Source organism: Kryptolebias marmoratus, linkage group LG1 (assembly GCF_001649575.2).
Source record: "Kryptolebias marmoratus isolate JLee-2015 linkage group LG1, ASM164957v2, whole genome shotgun sequence".
Classification (NCBI taxonomy): domain Eukaryota; kingdom Metazoa; phylum Chordata; class Actinopteri; order Cyprinodontiformes; family Rivulidae; genus Kryptolebias; species Kryptolebias marmoratus.
In genome coordinates, this window is record NC_051430.1 from 25,986,956 (window position 1) to 26,009,135 (window position 22,180).

The 22,180-nt window shown below is 36.5% G+C and overlaps 1 protein-coding gene across 1 annotated transcript in view; it reads left to right on the top strand.

The window, feature by feature from the left end:
• Positions 1-22,180, top strand: part of si:dkey-215k6.1 (transmembrane protein 132C) — a 203,626-nt gene that overhangs the window by 68,865 nt on the left and 112,581 nt on the right. Inside the window, exons 2-3 of the mRNA XM_017412446.3 lie at positions 7,887-8,305; positions 8,628-9,205. Coding sequence (XP_017267935.1) covers positions 7,887-8,305; positions 8,628-9,205 — 997 coding nt within the window. The remainder of the gene's footprint in view (positions 1-7,886; positions 8,306-8,627; positions 9,206-22,180) is intronic.

The following is a 22,180-nucleotide window of genomic DNA, read 5'->3' on the forward strand; positions in this document are numbered from 1 at the left end:
CTTCTTTAAAACCTACCTCCTCCTAAAACCACAATTATTTGACACCGTATCTTTTTCTTCTCAAAGTATTTTTTTCATCTACTTTCTTTTTTTTTACCCATAGCTACTTTGATTTTATTGCTCTATTAAATCAGTTGAAGCAGCAAGTCTTTTAGGCCCTTTATAAGCAGCTTTTACAAGTTGGTCGACTGGCTTTGGATCACCGAAGTATAGAATTGAACAATACCAAGGACCAGTAGATTTATCCCTGTCTAGTATTCATAGCTAGTAGATCTTGTCCCAACACACAAAGACTTTCCTTCACATCTCTTTTCTTGATCAACCTTTATTAGAGACCACATTTAGACTTAAATGCTGTAGGACACCAAATATAAGCACTTTTGATGGATTAAAATTGTATACCTTTTCCAGTAAGAGCATATACATGCCTTTTAGGCAAATTGTCAGTGAAAGTGCCATCTCCACGCATTGTACAGTAAATGCGTGATTATTTTTAGATAAAGGCTATAACATCATAACTAAATGGTTTCTGTCCTGTGTGGATTCTCACAAAATTTGGATAGTTTCTACTTTTAGTGATATTTTTAAAATATAATTGTTGTTTGCAAAGTTTGGGCAGTTTTCTTTTTTCTTTTTTTTTTTTTTTTAGTTTTCCAATCTAATTTTGCAAGAACCCCAAATAATTTACAGCATCCAGTTTACTGGGTAGAAAAATAAATAAATATGTACGTGTCTCTGTAAGCCGCTAAGATTTTACATGCTCATCCATGTCTGTCGATGTTGCTCGACTTCCTCTGTGAGAGGTCTTTTCTTTGTTTGCCAATGTTTCTCTCAGTTGTAGGGTGACCATTTGAAATTGCTCTTTACACTTCTCTGCTTCTCCTGCCACACACACACACACACACACATGCATGCGCACACACGAAAGGACCATGTGTTTTGACCCTGGCAGACACATCCATTCACACACTCTCACAAGTCACAGTTGCAAAAGTGACATCTATATTTTCCAAAACTTTTATTCAACCCTTTTACCCTTCACTGTCAGGATAGTTAAACAAGTTAATTTCTTATCTCTAGAATAAAAAAGGGAGATTTCCTGGAAGCTTGAATTAGATCAGTATCAATGATAAAAAACAAAAAGGTATTAACAGATACACAAGATCTAAAGGGAATAGGGAGAATCACATATAGATTAAAGTTCAACTTTTAAGGAAAACAATATCTGGGTTTAGAAGCAAAAAAACACATGTGACATTTTCCAGGTTTTAGTCTGCTCCTCCCCAATCTATACTTAAAAAGAGAGTGATGTAAAGAGTTAAATGTTGTTGGCAAATTATTTTTGCTACATGAGGTGATTATGTAGCAGTGGCATGCCAACTTTTCTTCCCATTAGGCAGGGGAAAAAAGGACAACAAATGGGAGAACCAGAGAGACCAGCTGAGGGGGAAGAAGAGAATATCTGGAGGTGTACAAAAGAAATTGAGAAAAAGAGGCAGACAGATAAAATGTGAAAGGAGGGATATTGGACCCAAACAAGTGGGCTGAGAAAGAGGGGTTAAGGGTTAGAAGTAAGGGAGCAAAATGTTGGTCAGACCGGAGCTTTGGAGATGTGACATCTTTGGCCCAATGACAAGGACATAAATCAAAAAGGGTGTGTAGGAGTATCGAGAATTTTTACACAAAGGGTAGGCAGAATTCAGTAGGCGACTCGGGGGCTATAGCAAAATGAACAGTAAAAAAGTTTTTATGTTGGAAAGAGTTTTAATTAGTCATCAATTACAAGTTTAGCAGTGAGCACAATGATTTGAAACAAGATAATTTTATACTTAACACTTACTCAAATTATGACAAAACAATCTGTAAAACCTAAATAAAACACAATGTAACAACAAGGTGAACTTGCTCACCTTTCAGCTGTAATATGTGTCAGATGAAAATTTAGGAATATGATAACATACCCATTGCTATCAAATATCACACAAAAAAAAAATCATTATTTTGATTATGGTCATCCTCAACCAGAGCATATTTTAGCTAAGTAACTGTAAAATTAGCTGAGTTACAACTATTTCTGTGTTTGCTCATGACAGCTGATCGTCACAGCTATCTTGAATTGAATCCAAAAGTTAATAAGTTGTAGAAGTAGACTCAGTTATTACTTTCTGAGAATTTCATTAAAATCCATAGACAGACAGGCACAGTTGACTCCAATAGTTAATAGTAAAGTTTTAAAAACAGTTCTCATATGATCAGTTCATGCTCAGAGTTGTAATGGGAACACCTTTCAGCTACTACCACATCCAATTTGAGCTCAATATCTGCAAACTAAAAATAAAATGTGGTGTTATAGCCTTTTATTTGTCTTGACTAAGGTTGCTTAGCTGTGGGGCCATCTTGAATGAGGTTGACTCCAAAAATTAATCATTTGTATATGTCCGTTCAATGATTACTTCCTGAGATTTTCAGTGGTGAGATATTTTGCTAATGCTACAAATAAACTCACAAAAACAGGCATACACATTACCACCTTTTGCCTTCGGTGGTGGGCAATAACGATCAGGTCAAAGGTCTTGACTAAACGTGGTATAAATAAAAAAAATATTTATGTTGTTCTGTCCTACTTGAGGCTACTGTTTTGCAATCTGAGAGCGCATTTTCAAAGTCCACAAACTTAAATTCATCTGTCCTCATCCATTTTTACCCTGTTAATAATCACATAGGCCTGAAAGCAATTCCACTCTTGTACCTCCAACATATTAGGGCTTCCCTTTCAAATTAAAACCAAACAAACAAACAAAGAAAATATCACAGCATTATTTACACCAATGAGGAGAGATTGTGTGGGATAGTAGAGAGACAGACAAAGAAAGAACTGTTGAGAGAACAAGAAAAAGGGACCACCAAAATAAACTCTGTACTTGTGATGAATGCGCTGCTCAGAAATAGAAACCTCATCCCTCTTTCATCCTGTTTCACCGTGTTATCTCCTCTCACTACTTTTTCTTTTCTTTCCTCCATAACTCAAATCATCTCTATCTCACTGTATCTGTCTGCAGGTCCCCCCTCTTTCTGTCTCATCCTGTCTCACTCTCAGATAGTGTGCCATCTTTCTAATCAAAGCTGCTCATTCTTCTCAGAAAATTCTCCCATGATGGATTTTCTTTTCAGCCTGTGTTGCATCAGGCAAAAACAAACTGCCAGTTTGATGTTTTTCATCAAAAACTTCTCAAATATGGACATTTTAGTCGGGATCAACAACTCACATTTGTCGAAACGCAACAGCAGAATAGTTTCTTTTCTTTGTTTGTTTTTGCACACTTTGCACAACATTTCTGTTCAGTAGACCTAGGAATTTTCAAGAGATCTCAAAAGGAAAAAAAACAAAACAAAGCAAACAATTGTAAGACTGGCGCACTGGACTAGACTGATGGCTCAGATAAGGAAGCAGGGAAAACTAGAACCTAAAAGAAAAAAGTATTTATATTCAAATTTATATTTATGCATTTGTTTGTTCAGCTTAATAACTTGTCATTTCAGACACTTCATTAAATTTGCCTTGACACACATGCTCATATACAACCCTCAGACACTTTGTGATAATGTAAAAGATAGCCCTGAATGTGTGCATTTGTGCTTCTGTGTGCCTCTCTCAAATTAAATATAATAATCTGACTCAATATTTAACCAACACAATATCAAGCACCACTGATACTATAATCACACCTTGGTATCTCTCTTTCTCACTCACACCCATCTGGCATTGCTCTTGCTGTCTTTCTTTCTTCCCTTTCTTTCTGTCCTACACGCTCCAATGTGTTTTGATTACTAGCTGTGTGTGTGCGCGTGTGTGTGTACTTGGAAATAGAGCAGGATGGGCATTTTTGGGGGGGAGGAAGGATCACAGATGGGCCTTGTCAAATCTCTGTACATCTGGCTTTGTTCCTGTCCAAGTTTACGCACACACACATAAAGACAAGCAGGTTCATGTTCGCTATACTTTCTCAGTCACAATCTCCTTTCTGTGAGAATACATATATGTGCATTTCAAGTCTTGAACATGCAGCATACACTGTCATTTCCATGCATGCACATTTATGAAGATCAGAGTGCTCTGAAATCCACTTGGACACACACAGATGCACTGTGCAGCAGGACACAGCGGGTATGGACTCCTGTTGTGTTTTTTGGTTGCCAATGTAATGTTGCCAGGGAATCTGGACTATGCCAGATTTAATGTTAGCCAAAGGCATACCATTGCAAGGATGATGGAGTGCCAACCCTGACTTGTAGCATAGCGCCACCTATTGAGCCAAAGTAGGTCTATGAGTTAACAAAAGTAGCAAAAAACTGTTTTATAAATTAATTTTACTATTTGATTGCAATTCTGATATTATATTGGCTGTAGTATGACAAGAGCAAATATAGCAAAGGACACAGCAAAACATTTTTTATCACTTTAAAGTTTATTATGTTTAAAGAAAACAAAAACATTAACTTATTAAGAGGGAAGTTGTCTTTTTACTCATTTTTTACGATGCTCCTGATCTCATCCAAGGATCAACTTTTGCCTGCGTGTGGAAGCTCTGCATGTGTATGTATGTCAGCTGTTCAAGGTCCCTGTACAGAACTGAGACATATGCTTTGTAGGATTCCTGTGGATACAGAAACACACATGCAGGCACCTCAAGGACACCCAGAATGGTAGGAAAAGAATGAAGAAGCACAGAGGTTGTGAGGTCTAATGTGCTGATGTGTTTTTGACCACATGACCTAAATCTAATGATTTATTTTTTCAAACCACACATGAGAATGCATTACATTTCAGACAGCCTTTTCTTGCACGTGATCTTCAACCTGTGATGCTAGTGGCCTCCAAAACTTAAAGAAGCATTTTTTTTTCTATGCTGCAGGCATGCGCTTTAAGTTTTTTGCTTGTCAGCATGCATCTGAACTTTGAATCCTAAGTTTTATTCATACAGTTCCCTACATACATCATTTCAAAAGGGCCTGAAACAAGTTGGTGACACTTGTGGTGAACTAAATCCTGACACTGAGTCTAACAGAGAATTACCACTATCTTCAGCCATCCAAACCATTGTCTTTCTGCAACATTTTGCAGATATTTTATCATATTTTTTCTCATTCTCCTACTTTCTGTTGCTTTTTACTTCCTCCTCCTTCCTTTTCTTTCCTTTAAAGCTCGCTTGCTGTCTTCTGTTCCCTCTGCTTGTCTCTCAGCCTTTAAACTTATCCCTCCGTGCCCACGCACCATAACCAAAACCTGCCTGCTTATTCATTTTACACTGAGGTATCAGTTTATTTCTCTGCTCTTATTTTTTTGTGTAGTCGCCTCAGTGAGACTTGCCCCAGACAGTGCTATTCTGTCCCAACCTCATTATATTTTCACACTCTGCTTCCCTAGGACACAAAAAATACAGACGCGCACGTTTCCACACAAATTCCCCCCGTATGTGTGCATTCTCTTTGTTTCAGGGTGGTTTTAGTGGAAATCTTTTTGTCCAATTGTATGGGAGGATGCCATATTTCCTGCTTATTTTTACAGCATTGCTTGCAATGTTAACTATTCATTTTATGTAAGTATGTCCTTATAAGCTGATATTAGTTGTTGACTGGAGGCTTGCACATACATTTTGACACAATATACTCCTTGTGATACATTAATACACAGTTGATTGAAAATATAGTAGTTTGTCTTGTAAAACAGTTTGATTTTCCAAGTTTTTGACTGTGCTGACTTATAGGTAAAACTAACAGATGACACTTTCACAAACCTATAGTTTGGTTGCTATTGATAAATAACAGAAATCATAGACTTCATAAGCAACATGGAACGTAACTTTTTTTGCTTGGAGTAAATGTCTATCTATTGTCTATAGCATGTTGTAATGCACAGACAGATCATTTAAAATGAAAAAGCTAAGTTCTTTTGAGGCCCTAAAATTTAAAATGTCTATATAACCTAATACCACCAACATTAAAATTGTGATAATGTGAACTTGTCCATATGATTCACTGTTGCTTACCCACTAGCTTTCCTTTGGTCTAATACACATATCTATAATGTTCTTAAATAACTGAAAAATTGTTATGATTTAGTTATTATATGAAACCTGTTGTCCTCATAGTACTTAGAAATTGTATTGCAATCCTTACAGTAAAATAAATTGCTCTGCTCTTTCACGTCACTGACAACTGTACTTTTTAGAACGAAAGGGGTTTACAATGTCAGTGTAAGTCCCATTTTTTGAAACATTTAGCAGTCACTCACATTGAATAGAGACAGCTCCTCGTGCACTCATATACCTTCAATTACTTGCAGTAACTTTTGTTTTCAGTTGCTAGTTTTTAAAGGATCAGCTTTTGGGGTCTAACTGAAAGCTAAAATAAATAACTGTTAAACCTAAATGATCCACACTTATATTTCACCTTTTTAACCTCATCCAGGTCCGCTGAAGTACTTTACAGCACGCTCCTTATTCATACACATACAGTGCTTTTTAAGCTGTATTTACACTCTATGCTGCGTTTTTATGTTCTGACTCATACACAGATAACCATATTGGGAGAAGTGGGGGGTGTTTAGTGTTTTGCCCAAAGACACTCTGGCACATTGCAGAGACCATGGATCAAACCACCAATCCTCCAATTGGAGGACAACTTCCTGCCATCAGGCTAAAGCTTCTCACTAATAGATGCTCACCATAAATCATTTAGCCTTCACCACAGGCTCCCCATCAATCTAATGTAGCCCCAAGAACCGAATCTTATGTTGTGTTATTATAGTTTTAGTTTTAACACTGAAAAGAGCAACAAATAAAATGCTCAATCACTCTAATATAGTGTGCCTGAACACTTTGTCCTGTTTCAATTGTGTGTATATATATATATATTAATGGGTTTTAGTTAGGGCAGGGAAATTATTTTAAACATTTCCAAATAAATAAGTATGTCAAACGTAAGATTGGAAAAACTGCTTTTAAACTTTGTTTATTATAAAAATAGGTTTCAGGGCTTTGAGAACAGAAATCTGACTTTTGCAATGAAAAAAGTAAGCTATTTGTGAAATCTGCTAGACTAATAGTTAATTGTGGGCCATCTTGGTATTTAGCTAACGTTCACACTCAGAAAGGTTAAAATAACTGAGCAGTTTTGTGGTTTGGCGCCTTGCAAAATGCAACGCCAACTAGCCAAACAGATGGAGGATAAAGATTAGTTATTCAAATTCCCAACATAACATTGGAACTTCATCCCAACTTTGAAAATGAAATACTACCCCACAAAATCCCAGTAATCCTTCTATCCAAATTCCCAATGATAATGAAATGTCTGGTAAATGCAATAAGTCATTTATGCAGCTGTTTTGCTCTTTGAATTGGTGTGAAAAAAGTGATGCATTAATGTAAGCTGTGATGGAGAGTCAATCATTTGTATACACAACTGTGAGCTTGTTTTTATCATCATTTCTCCATGGAGAAAATGTGTTAAAAAACACCATATATTATGGCCTGTGTCTGTGTCAGTGGGAAGTGATGTATGTGTGAATTTGTCTGAGAAAACTGATAGATGAGTGTATATGTTTACATTAGTGTGTGAACGCAACAAATATGCTTTTCAGAGGTAAACAAGCCTTTGATTTATGCCCTTGTAATTTTATTTAAATTTATTAGCTGCTTTCAGAAGGAGCATTATAAGCATTGCATTTTCATATAATTATAATGCAGTTAATCTTTTTTTAATTATTTTTTTCTCCATCGCATCCTTTTTTCCCCCCTGTATCATTTATTTGCTGTCAACCACTTATTCTCCTTTTCACTTTTTTCCTTATTTCCAATTTTCCTCCCTTGTCATTTTTCTCTCCTCAGTGTCTGAAAGCCCAGCGGGAGCAGCAGGGAGTGGACCAGGCGGAGGGTCGGACTCTTCCCAGCCTCGTTTCACCTCCTCCCTCCCTACCTATCTCCCAGTCCAGTGCCAGCTCAGTGGGGCTGACTCCGCCTTCTTCCTGCGGGAAGCTAATCAGGAGGTCATGCGAAATGGCAGCCTGTCATCGCGGACTGAGCCTTTCTTTCTTCACCAGCTGGAGCCAGGCATCGCTGCTCCACAGGCCCTGCCGAGTGTCAATTGCAGCTACGGAAATCTGAGCATTGAGCAGCCAATCCCTGTGGAGCTCCTTCAAGGTCCTCAACCACATCTGCTGATCTCAACCAATCAGGTGACGCTGAACTGGAGGGTCAAAGGTCAAGTGGTGGTACCAAAAGTGGGGTCAACAAGACCATGGATACAGGTATTGGCAGTTGATGATACTATGAAAATAGATGTCAGTATTTTTTTCTGAACCAAAACAGCTGCTATTTTAAAATTTAAAAGTTTTTAGACTGTGGGGGAAAAAACAAGTAGAAATTAAAAACTACACAAAGTACATGACAATACCACGCAAAGTGCATGACTGAACCGAGATTCAAAACTGAAACTTTCTTGCTGTGAGGCAATAACGACTCGTATTTTATTACATTTTAGATGACTTTTATTTTATTTTATTTTATTTATATCACCTTGCTGTCCAACTTGAGCCATAATGACTCTACACGTATTTATTTTCTCCTTAGGTTCTGTTTTATCTGATTGGGCGACGCTGGGATGAGCCTGACCCTCCTCTTCCATCCCTTCTCCCATGTGTGAGAGCCTTGGCCATCCGTGACATCACTGAAGCAGCGCCTTCAGCAGGCTGCCGTCTCATGGGACCATCTGGCATCTGTGTTGTTCGTCTGGAGATTCCACCAGCTTGGTTTACACCATCACAAGTGAGAAGAAGACCTCCTGACGTGACTCTACCACCAGTGGAAGTCTATTACTCAATTATACCAATGGAAGGAGCTGGCCAAGAGTGTCCCTCCATTGTTAATGAGCCATGGAAAGCTCAGAGTGCAAATGTTGGGCCTCTTGGAGGCCTTGGCATGGGTTTTGGAGGACAGTGGAGCCCCTTAGAGGATGGAGGCCTTCAGGACATGCTGAAAGCTGGTTCTGTGGAGATGAGCATGGGCTCAGTTTCTGCCAAAGGAGAAAAATTGCAGTTGGACGAAAATGTGGAGGTTCTTGTGCCACCCAGTCCAGTTTGGGTTGGCAAGACAGTAGCATTTGGCATCTACATGTGGACAGATTCGAACATAGAACAGTTTACATTGAGGTAAGAGGAAAAGTTTTTTTTTTTTTTAAATTAATTTAATTTAATTTATTTCAGCACATTTCTGGTTCTTCTGGTTCTATTTCAGCACATTTCTGGTTCTTCTCACCACATTCTCCGTTTTCTTCCTCCCAATATGCTTTCTTGACTCTTTGAACTTTTCCACTTCTTCAGGTTGATTGCTGTTGTTTGCTCAACTTCTTCCTTTTTTAAAATTTGTTTTATATTTATCAGACTCTAAAAACAATTGAGTACACAATACAAAAAAGACACCAGAAAAAAAACCCCACCAACACAACTAACGCCATATGCTATACACTCCAAAGAAAGAAGTGATTTGGTCTGTTGTTCTTTTTCTTTTGAGGTATGTCACAATGTTCTTAAAAACAACATCACTAGTGATCATTTTTCAGCCTTTTTCAGAAGCCGGTAATATTTATGATTGATCCAAGAAATAAAATTCAGAAAAATAAAAATAAAAGAAGGAACTGATCATTGGGCCTAAGTGAATAACAGGGAAACAAAGAAATTGGACAAATGGACCAATTTCCACATAAAATTAAAGGGGGGAGTGCCAAGTGGTCACATTAATGGGTCTCAGATGTGCATTAAGAGGCCAAGGTAGATGGTTTTTAACAAAAGCTGGATGTTTTTTATGGGCTTTGTGCTTCAAACCTTTTCTCTGTGTAACAAAAAGTTCACAAGTACTGATCTAGAGTAAGGATGCATATTTTATTCCATCTCTCCCTCTTCATTTCCCTGACTATAGGGATTTTAGACTCACAAATGACAGATGTGCAAATTCATCATTCTGTTGAATGAACAGTTCTGTGGCTGGATATAGCATACTGTAGCTGTTACAATTTTTCTTATGAAGATCTGTTGAGAGCTATCAAGAAAGTAACTTGCATAAAGTACGTTGTTCATGTTTTAGATGCAAATTTAGGCAAGAAAGAAACTCAAAATTTCCTAAACACTGTTTGAATGTTTTTATATAGTTTATTCACATTCATGCTTTCATTGTCCAAATCCAGTTTATCCTGTTCAGGGTTTCAGGAGAGCTGGAGACCAATCTCTGGTTAGAGGTGGCATATATCATTAACAAAGCCAACACAGAGACACACAAGACCAACAAACATGCAATCTCACACTTCTAAAGTCAGTTTTAATCAGGGGGTGGCAACTCATAGTATTAGACATTATCACAGACATTTTTTTTATTACAGAATAACTTTTTTATCAAAGTATTTTAATAATAATAAATAATAATACATTTTTTTCATAAGCGTCTTTCTCAATACTCAAGAACACGTACAAAATACACAATATCAATTTAAAAAATACAAAAATAAAATAGTATAAAAACACTTGAATAAAGAAAGAGCAGAAGGCGTCAAATAGAATAAGCAGTTTTAAACAAATGTGTTTTGAGTTGTGATTTAAAACAGGAGAGTGAATTAATATTTTTGAGTAATGAGATTTCTGAGGAAGACCGAAGAGGAGAAAGTTTCAGTAGTCCATACGAGAAGTGACGAGACTAGTTTGTTACATTAGAGCCTTTCAGTGACAAGAATACATGCGAGGGTACCTTGACGTTACCAAGAATGAATCTCTCACTGCAATTCTAAGCACATCAGCGGTTTTCTTCACAGGAAGCACATTTTTATTCACATTTTTTATGCATCATCTCATCTATTGCATAAACAGGCACACCGCTTAGTTTATTGTGATGTTGTTACTCTCCATTTCACCTGCTTAAACAAAAGCCGTTAATGAAAAATCCAGATATGTGCTAAAGACATGAAAAACACTTGATTTTTATTTTTCCAAAGTTCTTAGAATCTGAGAATGGTTTTATGGTTTAGTATGATATTCATATATTAACATGTCCAAACAATCATGCAGGTGTTGAAACTTGATTTGAAGCTGGGAGGGGGTTTCATACACAGCTTGTTAAACCTCAGCAACTGTGCCAACACTAAAAAGATGGAGAACTACTGATTACACACATTCACAGTAATCAAAAGGAAGCAGAGCAAAATGAAGTAAGCTTTAAGTGAGGGTGCAAATATGCATAATAGGCAAAATAATAGTAGTGTGTAAAGTTATGAATCAAAGACCTTTGATCAAACGTTTTGCTGTTATTACTTACTATACTTCCACTTGATCCCACCTGAATGACTCAGTCCAACTCACTCTCTTAAACTGAATGGACTGGCCACGCCACTGTGTGATGACTCTCCAATCGTTTAGCATGGGCTTATGAAGTCCAGTTCAATTAATGTTTAATAGAATGTCATTGCATAACGTTGTATCTTTTAAGTGCTAATATTCAGATGGACCGTTTTCCTCATGTTGACTCTCACCTTTGCCTACCACTCTCACTTACCTTACATGCAAAGAGACACCTGGGAGAACTTGGAGTGAAAAAACTCAGAAGCTCTTTTGTCAAGTGGCTGTTTCCCTGCTATGCATGTGGTATAGTTTAGATTGTTGTATACCAACACTGTAAAACAAAGGACATGTCATTTTGTAGTTTCCATTTACTGTTTTATCATCTTATCTCTATGTACTTGGCTACTTGGCTGAGTGGGAATTCCAGGAGGAGATGTGAGGAGGGAAATGAGGAGACAGGTTAACATAATGAAGAACATCCAATGTGACACTTGCTCTTATGTAATTAAGTAATAATTTGATTATTTATTGTGGTGCAGCATCATTGTTGGCAAAGGTGATTTGAAAACAATTATATCAATGAGAAGTGGCAACAGACTGGAGGCATTAATCATTATAAAGCAATGCATCTTTATTAATCAGATTAATCATTTTAATGGTAAAATCAAAACTTTATTAAAATAAAAAAAAAAACATAAAAAAGGCCCATTAATATGACACTCCTCTTTGGGTATAATAATTCATTATGTCATCTAAGGGTGTTGGAAGTGAAGAACAAGTGAGTAGACTGTGGTGCACCTTATTTTACTACTTGGTGATACACGCAAACAAACACACACACATACTCAGACATTCCACACACTATTTTATCTGCATTGTGCACATGTCTTATCCATGCAAATGGTCACTGGACATGCTTGTTTGCTTTATATAACAGTGTTTGTCAGTGTTAAGCACTGTCAAATGAATACACACACAGATATAAATATGCATGCATTCCTATATAAATGATAGCACACCCACTTCCATCACTCTACAAACATTTTCTCTTGTTTGTGCAACATTTCTGGAACTTTTGTGTGTATACATGCTTGTGTGTGGTACTGCAACAGAAAGGTGAGAGAAAAATAAAATTTGTTATTGCCCTTCTCCAAAAGTGAAGGTGTATAAAATAATGTGTTTGCCCATGTCTGTGTGCGTGTGTTTGTTTGTCTGAATAATTACTAAAATATTTCATGACTGACTAGATGGATTTTAATGAAACCTTCAGAAAGCAATTATTAGGTTGACATCTACAACTGATTAATTTTTGGGGTCAACTTGATTCAAAATGTCCATCACAGAAAAGAAAACTTAGCAAACACAAAAATGGCTATAACTCAGAGTATTTTTATAGATATTGGGCTAAAATTTCATGTGGTAGCATCATCCCCAACACATACTTTGAGGGTACTACATTGCATGATATCTTTGCTTAAAACCTTGGCATCAATTGTTGTAGTCAACCCTGTTTGTCTGTTGGCATAATATCTATTAAACTGCTACATAAATTTCATTGAAACTTTCAGAAAGTAATCATTGGCTGTTATCTACAAACTGATTAACTTTTGGAGTCAACCCGATTTAAGACGCCTGTCAAAGCTAACTGACTTTCGCCTACACAATAATGGCTATAATTCAGTAAATTTACAGATATTGTGCTAAAATCTGGTGCGACAGCTCACATTCACAGCACATATTCCAACACATCACGCAAGGTCAAAATATCGCAATGTCGCACAAGGTTGTACGTAATATCATTTCCAAGGTTTGACCAAAATGGCTAAAAACTGTCATTTCTCAGTGTTAAATAATCTCAGTCTAAAATTATGATATGAATGGCAGTTCATATGCATTCCTTCAAGGATTGCTAGGCCTTTAACTTTTATATGCCATCAAACTTTTTTGTTCCATGCAGTTATTTTTTCTAAAAATCTGCACCATATTCCAGTCCCACCTAAATTTCAGTCACAAATGTGTCTACATTTGCCTGAATTGAAAGGAACATTTTAAATGTTCTTTGTAAGAATCTGACACTTTTTTTTGCATGTGAGCTACGATGTGTGTGTGCGTCCTACCTGCAGTTCCTGCCCTCTGCCTGAGCATACACTCTGATGGATAATCTTCTGTGTCAGAAGCATAGTCAGACATGTAATAAGGCTTAAGTGGATCTCATTTGTGTGCTTGAGTGTGTGTATGTGTGTATTTATGTGTGACACATAATAAGCCTTAAGTGTGCTCCATAACACTGAGGTGATGTGATTATGATAAACTGCTGAGGAGATGAGGGGACACGGAGAGAGGATGAGCAAGGGAGACAGTCAGAGGTAAAAAAAAAAAAAAAAAGTAAGGGAAAGAAAGGATGAAGAGCAATGTTTTAAAAATTTAAAGTTTTAATGAGAAAAATTGATAAATAAAAGAAGAAATACTTTTTTATCTAATTTCCAAAACTCTAGAAAAAAAAGCAACAATGAGATGCAAGAACAGTGACTGGATGCAGCACACATTTGCTCAATTGGAATGGGCATCAGTTCTGTATCACCAAACACTAAGGCTTCTAGTTTCACATAACCATACAGGCCTGTTTTGTCTGCTGAATATAAGCTAAAATTGTGGTAGTACCTGCGGGAGACATCCAGTGCTGATTAAATTGCTCTTCCTTTTGAGTTACATTCTGTGGGGGAGATTTTGATTATTTTAAATGCACAGTTCCATCACTGTAAGCCATATTTAGGACAAACATACAGTATATGTGACATGAAAGAGAAAATACATCTTGTTTCAATTTAAAATTTTTACACTTCAACATGGCACTGTGCATTAAGGATGGATATTTCCATTTGGTCTCTTCTGTGCAGAAGACATTTTCTCAACAGTCAAACGTTTTGGTCAAATTCAACCTTTCGAGCCTAATGCATGTAGTCTTCTCCTTTTTATAGAGAAAAAGATTAATTTATAAACTCATATAACAAGATGTGTGCACCCTTTTAAGGTGTGTTTCTGCTCAACAGTGTTTCTGTCATGTTGCAAAAAGCAAGCAATGTTGATGAAGCAGTTGTTTCAAGTGTGTCGTTAGTGGATCATTTCAGTTTTTCATCAGTGGTGCAGTTGACAGACTGAGGGTCAAAGTAATTAATTTTGCTCTCATTAAAGAGCTGCCATCTTTAACTGAGCAATCATTGGTTGGTTAGGTAGTTATGAAACTGTTTAATGATGAGTGGATAAATGCTTTGTGTGCAAATGTGTCCAAGATGTAGAAACAGACTGAATCTGTCATTAAGATCTTAAGTTTATCTGACTATCTTATCTTACTATTCACTTTATAGTTTTATTCAAACATGCATTTTCCCTTTAATCGGATGGAAAAAGTGCTCTGAACATTTTTATAAATCACAATAGGTCAAATTTGTTCACAGTTGATTTGTATTTGGAGAATGGCAGAATGGCTTACATTAGATGTAACATGCTGTAATGGTACCTGTCCAATGTGTACCCCGCGTCTCACACAATGACTGCTGGAGATAGGCACCAGCTCCCCACGGCTCGGAAAGGAGAAGCAGGTAAAAAAATTGGATGGATGGATGTATTAATGTTTAGTGAAGCCAAATATTTGTTTTATGTGCACACATTTTAACAGTCTTGGCATGAAAATGCTAAAACACAATCACTAAAATAAAAGTCACCACATTCTGAACTACAGAAAGCTGTCTTTCTGTAGTTCGGCATAACCAGCATTGCTCTATTTTCTATTTCTTTTAAGAGCTTATGTGTTTTTATTTGTGTGGTGTGTGATTTTCTCTTGTGTTCTGGTTTGTGAAATAGAATTTGTGTTTGACTGTGTTTGTGGTGGAGGATTAGCAGATATTTCCTAGGATCAGAGCAGAGACTTATTTCTAAGGAGCAGATAGTACTCCCGGGTGGTTACAGAGCACACAGCTTTGCCCTCTGTGTGTCTCACACACTCACATTCAAACACACACCCACACCCACACACACACCCACACAGTGTTGATTGTGCCTTTATTCTTCAGTTCCACCATTGATTTCACCTCATATGCTCTTTTTTTTCCTGAAAGAAGGCATAATGAAATGTATTTTTTGACTGCATTAATGAACAATTAACTTATAACTGTTATGGTAAACAGACTGTGGGATATGCTTGCTAAACATTAATTAAAGCAGGTAATAGCACGTGTTTCATACAGTACAACTACACAACTTTGAGAAATTATATTTTTGATTTAGACAGCCATATTGTGGGCAAGCACTGGCCCATTGGGAGTGTCCAAATGTTGCTAAAGCTGTTTTGTGGTGTTACTGATGGATTAGCATAGTCAGTCTTTTTTTAAGCTAAAAGAACATTAAGGTTTGTGGGATTTTCAAAACTGACAAAATTGTTGGTTACTAAAAAATCTGTTCACATCACTAGCTAAAGGAATTTATTTTAATACAATGCATGTATTATATCTAGACTTCCCCTACTTTTGCCTCTTTTTCACATTATGTCTGTGCCACTTTTTTTGTCTTCTACCTAATAATAGTCCTGAAAGATAATCTTTGATATCCCTTGGTATACATTCACTACTGTGCCCAGCCTTTATTTTATTGTGAAGCTATATGAAGGCAGCACTCTAAATAATCACCTTATCCATTAAAAAGGCCTCAACACAGCATGTACTTGTGCTGATACACATCTTCCTGCCCCAGCGTGTTCTTACAGACCTCTTGTTCTTGTAGAACAGCCACTTGTTGCATTAACATTTATCCATACCATAAGGAGCATTCAAATGTCATTCAGACAAGAAAAATGCAGCACATCTAGACTGTTCAAGGTAATGGTACTAATATATGTTTAGTAAATAGTAGTATTAGAGCAATTGTGACTGAAACTTTTTGTCACTAATTAATGTGTAAAAAAATCAATTGTCATTAATACATTTATTCTAAAAGCTTGAGATCAAGAGTGACTGCTGTAACTACTAGCAAACAGAGTCATATTCTAACTCTAAGAATTTCTTCCACATGTCTCGAATTTGACAAAAAATGTCATAGAGACAAAATATTTCCTTATCAAATAGACAGGCTTTCATAATGTTTGATACTGAATATGTTAGGATTTGGAGTCTGCATCTGGGGTCCAAACCATCCACCAAACCTGACAGAATACATTTATATTCATGCATTCAGTGTTATTTTCACTTTTGTTCTAAATTCTCACATTGATTCTCTGGAGGTAGTTATTATCATTTCATAGACACTGGTGTGAAAGTACAAGATGTTATTAAAAAAAATCATAAGAACATCACTATTAACACCTCTTGATGGTGTGTTAAATGGGTTGCTATGTAAATACAGAAAAATATGCAAACATAATTACACTTATAACCACACATTCAGAAGTAATCACATTCCATGTTTTATAATCATTGGCACAGAAGCACATAAATACATGCACAAACAATGTTTTTTAAAAATCAGATTCATAAATCTTTGAATATTATAACATGTTTAGCTTGTTTGTTGGCTTCCTGTCTGTGTCTTTAAAGCCTGTCTTTAAATCTGGAAGATTCAATAATTGCACAACTCCCTGCTCTGATAGAACATGCTTTTCAACATGTATGATTAAATGTTGTTGAACATTTGATGATACATGTTCAGCAACAGTGATATGATTTTGTTTTCATGTATTTAACTTGTAAATTTCAAAATGTTGGCACAGCTCTATTTCCCTATCACACATATGCAAGTTTATGTGTTGTAAAACTGCAGTCAGTGCTTTGTTGCAGCATAACTCTGTTTCTTACCCACTCCTTTGCACACAGTCATGGTGGTACATCACTTTTCTGTTAAGCATGACATAACTAATTAGAAAAAAAAAATATTTGAACATACAGCAACGACAGTCAACACTTAAGAAAAACACAAAAAAGTTATCTGCAATGTAATTTTTTTTTATTTCACCAAGGCCAGGAGGCAGGACTTAAAACTTGTACTAGGACCAGACTGCATCTCATTCTGGCTTTAACTTCCATGTTCCCGTACGGGGCCCACTATTGTAAATGCAGAATTTTTGCATATTGTGATTTTAAATTTAACTGCTAAACATGACATTTTTGGGTCTGTACACTTTAATTATGTTCTTTCTGGTGTTATTGTCCTGCCATTCTTCAATATTCTCTTTTCAAGCAGGAAAGCTCGAGTGTTACAGGCAGAGTAATGCAAACTGATGGCGAACATGAACACCCAAACACTCCACTCTTTGTCTGTTTAACCAAAACTGTCACCGGTATCTGTTTATTCCCATAATCCACCCTCTGCTATCATTCTGCCTACAGCAGCTCTCCTTTACTTTCTCTCCACTGTATCCCTTCAGTTTCCCTGTCACCACCTCCCTTGATTCCCTCTCCTCTCTTTTACTCCCTCTGTCTCTCTCTTTCAATCTGAAATCAGTTCTGAATATTCATGAGGGTGTTTGCATTGCTGGCTGCTGAAAGAGGCTGAGTACACAAAGGTGACAGCCATCATCCTCAAGATAGCACCAGTGTTTGTGCGATTTGGGGCTGCGCATTTGTGTGAGGGCAAGGAAAATAGGCAGGGGTAAACACAGAGGACGACAAAATGAAATGAGGACAAAGTAGAAAGAACAAAGTAAGAAAGATGAGGGGTACCATTTTGGCAGCCTCACTTGCAAAATAATTGACATTATCACCTAAAATTATAATGAACTCTCAGCGTCTGAGTGTGTGTTTGGAAATGAATTAATTTTTTGTTTGCTTTTGAGGCTCGGGTGTTGATATGACAGTGATCCTCCTTGCACATGCACAACAGTTTCAAGTCACATGTCACACTCATTTAACTATTTCCTCTCACAGAATTCCTCATCTCTCCTGTTTGTTGGCTTCCAGTGCTCCTCAGTCTCTTTTCATCTTTCCCTTTGTGTTGCTCTGTAGCTCTTTGAGTCTGGGTCTTCCACTGCCAGTTTGCGAATGCTTGATATGCAAATTCCTGGACGGTTGTTTTGTTGTGTTTATTGTTCATTTCACTCACTGTTGCAGGATAGAAGAGCCCCATTTAGAAACTGGGCTCCTCTAAACAGCACCTGCATTCCTCTGTGCTGAAGATTGCACCAGTTGCTCGAAGTAGTTGTTTCATAAAACAAATGTTGAATGCGCATTTATTCTTTTTCTGTGTTTGAGTATTTACCTCTAAGTTACCCCAGGAGTTAAAAATGACATACAGAGGGTTGGATTATTTTTATTTTAACAAGATGGAAGAAAAAAAGCTTATATTTTTGCTAATAGAGAGAAATCCCTTTTCTGAAGCGTAGTGTTTATTTTTCCCGTCTAGAACATTTCTTTTTTTTTTTTTGGCCTGGGACTCATGAAAACATATTGTCTGTTTTATTATTTTGGGAGCCACTTGAAATAAGCCACAGATGTTCTTATTGCAGAAGTCCCAATTTTACAACAAGCTGGCTGTACTAAAGATGCACTTTGGCTCAATCTCCAGTGGGGAATTTTATACATTATGTTGTAAATAGCCTGTGATTACTTATTTATTTTTAACTTTATTTTTATTTTATTAAATTTTAGGTTATTGAAATAATCGAGGACACACAATGTCAAACGTTTTGACATAGAGCAAAACAGTTTAAAGCCCCATTAAGTCTTAATTTTCATAATTTTTTTTTATTTTTTGCTACAAATTGTGAAATAGGCCAGTTTTTAAAATAATGGTACAATGTTAAAATTTATATTAGATCATTTTTTTTAGTTCCAGCCAAAAGGCAAACTTATAAGTTTTGGTCAAGAGAGTTTAAAATGTGGCAGTGATAAAAAAAAATGCAAGCTATAAGGATTAACAAGTTTGTGTTGGTTAAAGCATAGCTTGTACTTATCTGTGGACCTCTGACCACGAACCAGAAGTTAAAGTAGGAATGGGACCAGCTTGCCTGACGTTTTAAGTTCTGCCCCCTCTTAACAAACGGGACATTCCCCTTGGTTAACAAACAACAACCCTCCCGAAAAGACACCAACAAACTGAATATGAAAACACTTTATGTATATTCTAAAAGACACATTGTTCAGCTTCAACTAGACATGGGAAGATTGAGTCGAAAAGAAAGACTTCAAATAAGTTTAAGGAATGGAAATACGATTTCACCAACGTCCACTTCAGCATTTTGTATCACAAGTTGTGCCACCTTCCCCACTTAACCCGGCCCCTCCCACATACAAAAACACACACCAAGTCTTAGGAAAATATTGTTTTTATAATACTGGGATGATTAATTTGAGTGAAAACAACTGATACATTATTGACTCCAAACAACAAAGTAGTAGCACAATATGAGTGCATGTTTGTAGTTTATCTTGATATGTTTACAAAGAATATGATGTACATTCATGTCTTCACTAGATTTTCATAAGAGTCTGGTCTCTAAATGTTATCATCTGTTCATTATACTCCTTTGTTGTGGTTCAAAGACTAACGATTCTTATTGTTTTTACTATGTAACTAATCAGCTTCTAATGAGTTTCTTTTTATATCTGTTAAAGTGAAGAACATTTGCTTCAGTAGCTGCAAGCATTTGAATGTACTTTTCTATTTATTGGCAAGTGCCTTATCTTTAGATGTTTGAATCTCAGAACTCCAAAACATGCTTGTGGAAAATCAAAAGACAAGTTTGTACTATTTTTTCATCACATAATAACCTTATTTGATCTCAGTCAAGTGTGACTGTCTTCCTCTCCCCTTTTCAACTGCAAATCAGCCATTGAATGGCTGTCACATTTACCCACTGAACCAGTGAGCTACCATCAGAACTGCAGATTTTTTTCCTTCTCACGTACAGCTTGCCATCCATGACAGCAATGACCTAAGTGTTTTTGCACAGCGCAGTTCCAACACAGCAGTCAAAATCACCCTGCAGCAACACATTTTGCCTTGTTTTAAACACCATTCAAATGTGTTTTCAAGAAATAAGCCATTATATTAGCCAACAGATCCAAGAAATAATTCAATGGATGGGTACCTAAAGTTCAGCCAATTTGTGCTCAAGATTTCCCATCAAACCTGTCCAATGATGTGTATGAGCTTCATTCTGATCTGTGTAATCACTGAAAATACCCTTCATGAAATAAGGCTGCCATTCTTTATTTCAGTCATGTTCCATACCCAGAGATTAGATGCAGTTTGCTGGACCATTACAAAAACAAATTTCAACCTAAATCCTTGGAAAAAGAAATCTTCAGCTATTACAGTAGTTGCAGTTATCCACTGTTTCCTTTGTGTTGCATAAACTTTGTAAGCTTACAAGGATGGTGTATCACAGGGAACTGTTGCACTGACCCTTGTAATCCTGCTGCTGTTTGTAAAGTTGTGCTCCTGGAAAGCTGAGCTTGCTCAACTATTGCACTCATTGTCAAATAACTCAGGACAAAAGTGTTGCCTGAAAGCATGCAACTTTAATCATTATTTTACTTATTAATGAAGGAATTGAAGAAGCTCCAAAGTGCCTTTGGGTTTAAGGGTACATTTATTCTTCAGGAAACACTAGCAAGCTGTATCCTAACCCTTTCCACTACAGTGATCCTTTTATTGGAACTAGGAACTAGGCTGTATTTGATACTTCACTGTCATGTTTTAGGAAGTTGCACATCACAGTATGAAATGTCAATCTGATACATTTTTCATCAAATAGGCATTTTGACTGAAATGTTGAGAAATATTTATTTACATCAACAACATATTTCATATTTTTCAGACTCATTTTTCCAGTATTATTTCTGCAGTTATGACTGGATAGCAGTGACAATTTTTTTATTATTATTATTTTTATATATACCTGGCTGTTTCAAAGTTACTTTCTACAAATTTATGTTTCTATTTTTGCAATTATATTGTTTATTGCAAGGTTTGGCCATGAGTAGAAGTTAATTGTTGAACTAGAACTAAAATTACATTTAGAACAGATGCTTCCCATTCATGTGGTATGGTATGAATACAAGGCGGGCTTCATGATTGACCACCGTGCTTCATGTTTGCTCGTTTATCAGTGCTAATTTGCCAGCTAATCTCCCCATTAAGCTCAGTGAGAACATTAGCCTAGCAAATTAGAGCTGATGAATGGGCTATTATTCATAGCAAAACCCTCTCTTTTGTCTCTTTTTTTTCCTGTTTCCTCTTTGCCTCCACAATCCCCCTCAGATTCCTTTCATCTTTATCTTTATTGTACATCTTTCTCTATCAATATTTATGTTCTTGTTTTGTGGTGCCTAGTGGGCTGTATAGTGACATTATTTTGAGACATGAATCAATCTTAACCACACTTTATAAAATTGCTTAAAAAATATTCCATAAGTGATTAAGATAGAGGATAAGCAGAGAGACATACCCATGGCCTCAACTGATACTGCTGATACTGTGCACCACTGTAAATAGATCATAAAAACATTTCCTGTTTGAGCAGCTTGTTAGAAAAACAAAGACATTATGGATGCCTCTGGTTTTTATTCTATTTTTTATTGCCTTTTTTTCTCAGTAAACCCCCCTCACGTCTAATTTTAGCAGTATTTTACAAAAAATGTTCTAGCTTACACACATAACCGTACTCCTTTCTCATGCATAAATAGCATGTTGTTTCCTCTTTTTATGTTCTTTCTTTTTGAGAGTAGTCTAAATTCTATCTTATATTCCTTCCAAATTGAATGCAAGTAAGCCACAGAACTACTGGGCTTACAAATCTTTATGTTTGCGCATAGT